At 37.8% G+C, this 9,695-nt stretch overlaps 1 protein-coding gene across 1 annotated transcript in view; it reads left to right on the forward strand.

The window, feature by feature from the left end:
• Nucleotides 1-975: 975 nt before the first annotated feature.
• Nucleotides 976-9,695, forward strand: part of LOC108972568 — a gene marked incomplete at both ends in the record, with an annotated part of 19,902 nt that continues 11,182 nt past the window's right edge. Inside the window, 6 exon segments of the mRNA XM_018939202.1 lie at nt 976-2,204; nt 2,326-2,397; nt 4,771-4,914; nt 5,491-5,634; nt 6,253-6,324; nt 8,589-8,660. Of these exon segments, the coding sequence (XP_018794747.1) occupies nt 976-2,204; nt 2,326-2,397; nt 4,771-4,914; nt 5,491-5,634; nt 6,253-6,324; nt 8,589-8,660 (1,733 nt within the window).

A 9,695-nucleotide genomic window follows, 5' to 3' on the forward strand; every position in this document is an offset into this window, starting at 1 on the left:
CACTATCTGCAGCAAGCAACTCTCGTACTAGATATAATGAAAACCATCACCGATTTTGTTTGGCATAATTGTTGTTCTCTGAAAATTCCGAGTCAATCAAATTGAWATGCTATTTGCACAACATTGCAATTTGGCCAAAAGACCCGGCATGCATAAACGCGCCTTGACCGGAAAATTTCTTTGATCATACCAAGAATAGTACACATATGTATTTAGTATAGTACACATGTGTTGTTGCATAAATGGAGGGAAAGGTGAATTCTTATTCAAAATATGTTTATCTATTAAATGCAATGAAATGCAGCTGTCAGGGATTTGATTRATGGCAAAGTAAAATGTGTGTATAGTAGCTTTAAATGTTAAACTTAAATAGCTTGTCAGGAGAGCAGGCACTGCATTTGCGGATAGAGTCATCTAAAAAATATTCAACAGGGATTGAGATGACTTACGCAAAGTTTTGTACGCTGCCATTGGTTTGGTATTTTCAAGAACGTAGATGTTACATATATATTTTTATCAAGCCCTCTATACCAAAATAAATTGTTTAAGTTTCTCYTAGATTTCCCAGAATGTAGACTTTTCCATACATTTCTTCATTTTCCAAAATAAAGTAGTAACATCCTTTATATTTCTCTTCCAGCGCACGCAAATCAACGGCGAAAAGTTTCCCATCAACCGAAGCGTTACCCAGGCAACTTTGACACAAATGACATTTGTTCAATCAAATGACAAACATCGAAGAACTTAAATACTTTTCCATAGAACATCTGTAAAGAAGTAGAAATAAGTAGAAGGAGCAAAAGGACAGGTTGGTCGTAAACCCTGCACGGTATCGATTACAYACGAACAATACCATCTGCTCTAACTGTAACTGCACAGCGGTGTTGTTGTCTGTTCGTCGCTGGCGGCATTCGCTAGCATAGTTTTGTCGTCATGTTTGCGAAATGTGTTGCACACACGACTGTCATTAAATGACAAAYGTTTGGCAGCATCAATCAGTGGCGTATCGAAAAGCAACTACAACAGCAACCGCACAGCCCACAGCCACCACTACAAAAAGCATATAAAAACGAGAAGAGAAAGAGAGAGAGTCAAACTCAGRCGAGRAGAACGCGTTGTGTGCGCTGCKGTCGGATASAGCGCYTCAAGTGTACTGGGGACGGCATGGCCATTAGCCGGGGACGCGGCAAACGCACGCACTCTTGGTTTCTGCTCAAAGATTCAGTGATATTTGCATTAGTGTTGTGTGTGCTACAGTTGCTACAGGCATATGCGCTAAGTAAACTAGCGATAAGCGCAGAGATGGTACAAGTCGCCAAAGGTGGTGGCGCAAATGAGCGGCGATCTAATAATAACGCCAACGCGGGAAGTAAAGAACCAGGCGCCGTGGAACCCGCGATGACGCAGTTTGTGGAGACATTACTGCTTGATCAACAAACAGTAGGGGAAACCAAAGAAGCGGCTGAGAAGTTTGCGAGTACCGTCAACAGTATTAGTATGAGCCCGAAAAGTAACAAGATTAGCAATAGTGGTAGGATTAGTAACGTTAGTCTAAGCAATGGCAGTAATCACAAYGCAGCYACMACWTCCGATAAGTCAGCGCTGATTGACGCGCATAAATCAAGCGATAAGCGAGTTGGCAAGCCGCAAGCCATAAACGAAAGCGATACAYTGAGCAACATTGCAAATATACACAACAACACACAGCGTATGCTTGCGGTGGGTGTTGCGGCCACAGCCGCCGGCGTCGGCAAGACTCACCAAGCAACGCAAACGGCTGCGAGTACTTACAATGGCGCTATGAATGGCACTGACGGCAAGCAAACACAGCGCGCGGTCATCAACATGCCCGAGCAGATACGTGAGAACATTGTGCTGTCATCTGTCGATCCGGAAAAGGAGGCACAGCTGTTGTACGAGCAAACATTGCTGGAATATCATGGTAGTATGCAGGCAGCTGCGGCGGCAAGCAGTCCACCATCAGCGGTCACAGCTGATAAGCCAACGGCGGAGGAGAGTGGACGCACGCCACTGCTGGAGGGCGCCAGCGCAGAGCGGCAACCACGCACACTGCACAGCGTTTGCGAAGTGTGGACGCAGAAGCATTGTCACTGCACCGGCACACTGGAGCGGCTGTCGCTGAGTTGCCGCGGTATCGGCGTTGTTGCGGTGCCCGTGGAGCTGCCTGACACCGTTGTGACCTTGTAAGTAAATTACTCTTATGACTTAGAACGCATGACTTTCTTCTTTAAACTTGTTTGTTATACAAAATAACTTATGAGTGAAATGTTTATTGTAATTTAACATTATATTTTCTTTTTACAGAGACTTGGGCAACAACAACATAACTATATTTGAGGCTAATACATTTTTTATGGTACCTAACCTCGAAGAATTGTAAGTCAAAATAGATTTTAAGAAAACCTGAAATCAGGAGAATTAGTTTGATTTTAAATTATTTGTATTTAAAAAGTTTTCCAACCGCTCGGAACCGAGCTGTTAACCGGTGCTCTTAGAGAGCAGTAGAATGTCGTTCGGCTGTCAATTGTAATTGCAGCTTCTCGACGACGAACGTTCCTTGTGTTTGTTGACGTGCGTTTTTTGCTGCGCGGAGTGTTAGGGTAACTTAGCTGCAATAAGATAGTGGTCTGAGGCAATGTTCGGCCCTCGGAGCGTAGGTAAGTCTAAAACAATGGAGACGCGTCTTCCGTAAATCTGGTTGGTGGCTTTTCAATCCGGATGCAGCCAGGTAGCTTGATTAATTTTCTTGCGAAGAAATCAAGTACTACAGATAATCATATTTCTGGCCACGTCGAAGTCGATTAGCCTCAACCCATTTGGGGATTTTTCCTCATGAAGGTTGAGTTTACCGACATAATTACCGACTGTAGCGCTCCAATCGCTCATAGCAGGCATCTTTGGTCACATCCTCCTTCTTTTCCATCGGGGCGTAATTATAGACTGTTGCGCTCCAATCGCTCATAGCAGGCATCTTTGGTCACATCCTCCTTCTTTTCCCTCAGGGCGTGGGCGCAAATCAGCGATATGTTGAAGAACCTCCCTTTGATGCGGATTGTGACTAGACGTTCACATGTTCCGGTATGAATGACAGTACTAGGTGATGGAGTCTCTCCGCCACCATGAATCCTAAGCCAAATTTGCGCTCCTTTATATGGCCACTGTAGTAAATGCCACAAGGACCTACTCGCCTCAGTCCTTGTCCCGTTCATCGCATTTCTTGGACTTTCTCTTCTCTTCTTTCAAAAAGTGGGTTTCTCTTCTCTCTTTGTTTTCATCGAGGGAAATGGTTCGCCTTCTCACTTTAACTACCGTTCAAACATGTGTTCTTAGGCTACCCAGAGGATACTTGGGCTAAGACCGGAAGTCATGAGCTGCTTGAAACTTTTGTGAATGGCGTTCAGAGAATTTTTCTCACTTGCGTGAACTTTTAACCATGACTCTATCCCACACCTGAAATATAATATAATACAATTTTGAGCTGTATTCATTGCTTAAGAGCTGACCTTGTGAGTTGAATGTGGAGTTGCATTGCAACCSGGTGCCGGACCCAAAGCACGGCAGAGGTTTTAGATGGGCCTCGAACCCGACCAAAGTGGTTAGTGTGTCCATTCCACACWGCCAATTGGTWCTGAAAATACTTGGCATTCTCAGGGCGCTGATCAACGCATTGATTTGATTCGCTGTACTTTTGAGTGCCGTGGAGTAAGGCTGTCGTCAGCAGGTACCCACGTTAAACACACTGGATGTTGTATTCATTGCTTATTTTGTCTGTGGAAGCCGTTAGGGTTAGACACCTTTTAACGAGCTTGTCGATTTTCGTTTGTTAAAAGTAGAAGATCAAAGGAATTTTTCATAAATTTAACATTGAAAACACGGTATTTCGAAAGATGGATGAAAATCGGTGAAAGAGCTAAGGGCTGCGTCTCGAAACCAGTTTTAGGCTCAAAGTCTCTTCTTCGGAATGATCCGTAGAATATATTCCACACCTGCGAGTTTTCTCTRTTTTTTGACCCTGTTAATCGACCCATCCTAACCTACACCCCTTGACTACAAGACAAAAAATACCACGTGTTAGGAAGTTTGCACTATAGCCTTCTGTTTAAGCAATCCAAAATTAGCAAGAAACAGTCGCAAAATGGTTGTAAATTATTATACTTTTTCTGAGACTATTTGTCGATCATAATTGTATTGACTGATGTAGCCTTTGCAAAAGTACCAACAAGTTAAAAGAGCTCTCAAAAATTTATCAGAAGTCATTTGAAGATAGAGCGGCCAATTCAGAACGAGACCATCAACCGATAAAGTTGCTCTATTAAGCTAATAATAGTAAGTAGTTACATAGTAGTGTGCTTTTAAACGTACATACCTATCTATATATGTATATATACTACATATTTCTCCAACTTTCTCACAAATAGCAGCCTTTATGCTCTTCTTCAGCTTCAATTTATCTGCGCAGTGCCTTGAGCGCTTACTTTCGTCGGCAGCACAGTTAGCAGCAGCCGCGCACCACCTCAAGCCATTCAAGTTTGCTTAGATAAATGACTTTATTACCACATTTCAACACATCCGGCAATTAATAATGCCCATTTGGCAAGGATGAGGTGATGAGCCTTGAAGCGCTGCTTTCATCCGACGCCATGTAAATAGGGATGCAGCGCATTTTCCACCCCTAATTTTTATTATATTTGCCAGTGTYTTTTTAAGCATTGCTTGAGATATTTGAATTCTTTGCTTCATTATTCACAGAACTTTATCCGACAATAGCATCATTAATATTGATCCGAATGCATTTTATGGACTTGGTAAATTGAAACGTTTGAATTTACAAAACTGTGGCCTTAAATCGTTGCCGGCGCACACATTTCAGGGATTGAAGAGTTTAATCTCACTGTAAGTATGCGAGAAATTAAAGTTATTGAGAGCAATATTTTTTGTTATTATGAGAATTAAATATGAATTAAATATGAAGAAGCATACCCTGCAGCACTTGCGATTTTTATAAATATGTACATATATATGTAATTGAAATAGTGACATACTATGTGCATACAAAAACAATTCGGCATAAGCAATAGCATACTGTAGCGCCTAAATATCATTAATCAGCGCACGCGCTATTCGGCTAACGCACTCAAAATTCTTTAAAACGTTTTGAATAAAAAAAATGTCAAACAGATTCGGAAAAACTCAAAGAATGCGTATTTTTTACTGTTACCTTAGTAAAGTTCTTAGTTTACTTTCATATTTTGTATTTTAATTTTTGCGCTGCTTTGCTGCAATCGCACAAACCACCCCGCAACCGGACAAATGTGCACCTTTTCCAAAAAAAAAAAAAAAAAAAAAAAAAAAAAAAAAAAAAAAAAAAAAAAAAAAAAAAAAAAAAAAAAAATTAAACATACAACAAAAAAAATATAAAAATAAAATAACAAAAAACAAATATGCATATTGTGCACGAAAATAACAAAGCCAGCTGAACGGCAACGCCTTAGCCAGCATGGACACGGACAGCCTGCAGCATCTGCCCAAGCTACGCACGCTCCGGCTCGAGGGCAATCTGTTCTATCGGATACCGACAAACGCTTTGGCTGGATTAAAGAMACTCGAAGCACTGTGAGCTATTTCTTACACTCTTACTTGCTTACTTACTTGCCTGCTTTTGAATCACTTATGTTTGTATGAATCTATTCCGCACACACACCAACACTTCACCGCTTCACCACTTACGCTTTGTTCCTACTCATATTTCCATAGATTTTGCAGTAAATAACTGTTACAAAAACAACATATGTTGCTGCTTACACATGCACATAACCATAACTTTTGCGTGTATGGCTGAAATGCTTGCCTTTATTGGCAAGTCGGTTAAAATTCTTAAGTGTCGAGAGAAGTCTAAAAAAATTTGACGAGTGTTTCGACTTTGATATATAAAACTGATACTTATATGAACATAAGTATATACAGATAGATATTAATCGAGTTTTGCAACATGGCCTAAGGGCTATATACATCCTATATCACCTAACTKTAGACACTCTAATTGTTTATATTTGATCTTCTTAGTAAATTCGAAATTGTAGTTTGTATTTCAATATTAAAATTTTCGAAATATTTTCTAATATTTTTTCTTAATTTTCACTTCTGGTCTTTTTTATTTTCTAAATGTTATTACTTTTGTGCACAAAAATTTTTTGTAAATAACTAATATTTTATATATAAAAATCTTCGCAGAAATCTTGGCAGCAACCTTCTGACAATAATTAACGATGACGACTTCCCACATATGCCAAATTTAGTGGTGCTGTAAGTATGAATTATGATGGTAATATGAAAGTTATAAATAAACAAATATGGTATCACAAAGTTTTATATTAAAAGAGTTTTGAGTGATAGGGTTTTGAATAGTCAATGTGGAAAAGTTCCGAATAGTTTTTTTTATAACACGCTGATTAAATATAACTCTGATTGACAAAAAAAAAAAATACATTTTTACTTATTTTAATAAAAATTTTATTTTTAAGGGAACTAAGCCAGTATAAGCATGTCAACACTTAATTTATTTTTTCATTCAATTTTTGAAATATTTTACATTCACTTCACATTTCTTAGTACGGGTTTATCATCGACACGCTTCATACCCAAAACATTAATCAAAGTGTGTTGAGCTGAGACATAAGGGGTTATATCCACTTGTGGGTTCGAAAAAGTGTTTTTTTGTTATTTTTTTCTGGAGAGGCTTTTTATTGAATCTATGACCTTTTACCGAATTTAGCGTATTCTAAGAATTCTGATTGTTTTGTTCGCGTCATTTAAATGAACGAGTCCAAGTCAAATTAAATCGTTAAGTTAATCGTAAGTTTTCAGCAACTCTCTTTATTAGGAAATGGACGCTTTTTTCCTAGCTCAAAACTTTTTTAGTACTATTATCTCAGGAATTACAGTTGAGTACCGTGCTTATCTTTACTGGCTTAGACACCACTTACGCGATTATAGGCTCAGCTTTTAATTTGGTCAAAAAGTTCCTGAGATTTTAAGATATTTTAATTTATGCCACTTTCCATCCAGAGTAAAGCGTTTCCATTGCGATTTTTGCAATAAAAGGCACATTTTCAAATATACATATTTCAATTTCGTTAACTGCATGTCATATTTCTTCTCACGTGGATTCTGTTGAGTTCTGAGAACGGAAAAACTTGGATTACCATATCTCATGTATGAGCAGTCAATTCGGAACTCAATTCTTATATTTTTTCTAAGGCTTTCTTTGATTTGCAATGTGGTGAATGGGTTATGCTTTATCTATTCGTAWAACCAAATATTTACGAAATGACGTGGATCATGTTACTTTTGTATCATTAAAACATTAATTATTTCTAAGATTTACGCTCATAGAAAATTATTTTATGGACATTCATTCTAGTTTTCTTCTCCTGAAAAACAGTTATGAAAGTCTCTATTATAATTCCAGTGCATTCATTATTATCAGTGCYGGTTGGATTCATACACAATTTAATAAACCTTTAATGAGTAGAGGATTAGTCTGATGCAAGATCTAAACATTGGTCAAAGCATTWTTTTTGGGTTTCGGTGTTCCTTTATTTTTTTTTTTCATCAAAAATTGTGTTCCAGTAACACGCAAAATTCCATTTTATGCATCTTTTTTTCATTCAAAACTCTAAAATTTTCCTAACTTAAAATCACATATCTTTTGAACTCGTAGTCATATTGAAGTTCAAGCACATGTGTTTTAGTAAATTGGTCCAACTACCATATATGTATATACAATACAGCTCTGATAATATATACTTCTATATAAGATCTCATTATTTCTAATAAGATAGTTTGAAATATTTTATAAGACTGAACTTGGCGCAAACACGCATCAGGCATACATTATGACAAAAAAGTACACGGGAATTAAGAACAAACCGCGAATTGTTTAATTACYCATCAATATTTATTTTGTCGCTTCCAAAGTAATCCCACCGGTTGCAATATACCTGTGCCAACGATTTTTCCAGTCTTCGAAACGCTTTTCATAAGCACTTTTTAGGATGGCCTACAGCTCCTTCGGCGAATTTCACCGAACCACGAATAATGAAAAAACAATGAGTATCACCTTAATTTTTGAGCGGTTTCGGTGCAATTTTTTTAGTTTCGGCTAATTTTTTTCCCCTCTATTCCTATGATTGTTGATTTGTTGTCAAACTCATAAACCCATGTCTCATTGATAGTTATAATTCACTCCATGAATGTGGGATCGGAATTCGCGCAATAAAGAATGTCCAAAGAGACATGTTTACGGTACTATTTTTGAAAAAATTCACTTTTATCGGAACGAGTCGAGTAAGAACGGGTTTCATATCAAAAATACACACCAAAACCATTCAAACGGACTCTCCAAAGATGTCGAGCGGCAATTAAACTACAATTTCTGGGTACTTTTTTGCACAATGTATGTTTTATATAAGAATAAGAMATAGTAATTAGCGAATTTAGTACAACAGAAGCGTTAGTTATATATTTTTTTTGATATTTAAGTTAAGTAAATACCTTTACATTTACAGTCTTTTGAAGCGAAATCAAATAATGAAGATCTCCTCGAGTGCATTCACGAATCTGACGGCGTTGAAAGTGTTGTGAGTATAGAAATCTCTAAATATATAATTTTTTCACTAACTAAACTCACTTGTAAACAAGCATATACGATTGCGTTCCAAATAAATGACAGTTATTTTATTAAAATGAGTGGCAGCAATAAAAATCGAGACCTTATCGGAAAAATTGTAAAAGCAAAATTCGAACATGGCTGTGGGCCAGCGGACACGAAACTTATTGCCTCATAGCAATTTAATAAACAAAATAGATAGCTAGAAACAAATRCTCGCTGCTCGAGAGCACAAAAAACAAAACAGCAGCAGGAAAGTGGAGYTGAAAGCGCGGGAGGAGAGTTATGGCCATAGCAAATAGAATTGAATGCAGGAAACAAGTGCAAAAAGACGGCAAATACATGTGAATAGAAATGGTTATTGGTGTGGAGAGCGAATGCACCAGCATAAAAATCGCTGCCAATTTATAAGCATAACAGTAAATTCGAAAAACCCTTAACTAAAAGCATACATGCAAAACTCATTGGAAATAAATGCAATGGCAACTATTTGTGTGTGTGTGTGTGTGTGTGTTAAGTGAAAAGTTGCGCCGGCTGAGAAGCAATAAAAACACGTCTTGAGAATATCACCACTTCAAGAAGTTTTTTGCAATTTTCCGATTTTTTTTGTTTTGGTTTCTGCACAAACACACACCCACATTTATGTCTGTTATAAAAATACATTTTATAACATTTGTTTACAAACAAAGCTCTAAGTGGCTCCTACACATACAAATACACGTATGTGTGTGTGTTTGTATATAACGGTACGGCAGCTACTTTGTTGTTGAAAAGGTAAAAGTCAAAAGTTTTGTGGCGTCAATGCTTCCATAAAATCGAATGCAACTTATTTGCGGAAATCGCAATTGCTATTGCCGTTATTGTTGTTATTGTACTTTAAGCTATCGAGCATTTGAAATGTGGCCATTTCAAGTGACCACTGGAAGATAAATGCCTTGCGAATGCTCACGAGAAGACATTGTGTTATTTATGGGATATATGTGCTGCTTAGTTTCAAATATATAGA

Source organism: Bactrocera latifrons, unplaced genomic scaffold (genome assembly GCF_001853355.1).
Source record: "Bactrocera latifrons isolate USDA-ARS-PBARC rearing strain unplaced genomic scaffold, ASM185335v1 scaffold_41, whole genome shotgun sequence".
NCBI classification, from domain to species: Eukaryota; Metazoa; Arthropoda; class Insecta; order Diptera; family Tephritidae; genus Bactrocera; species Bactrocera latifrons.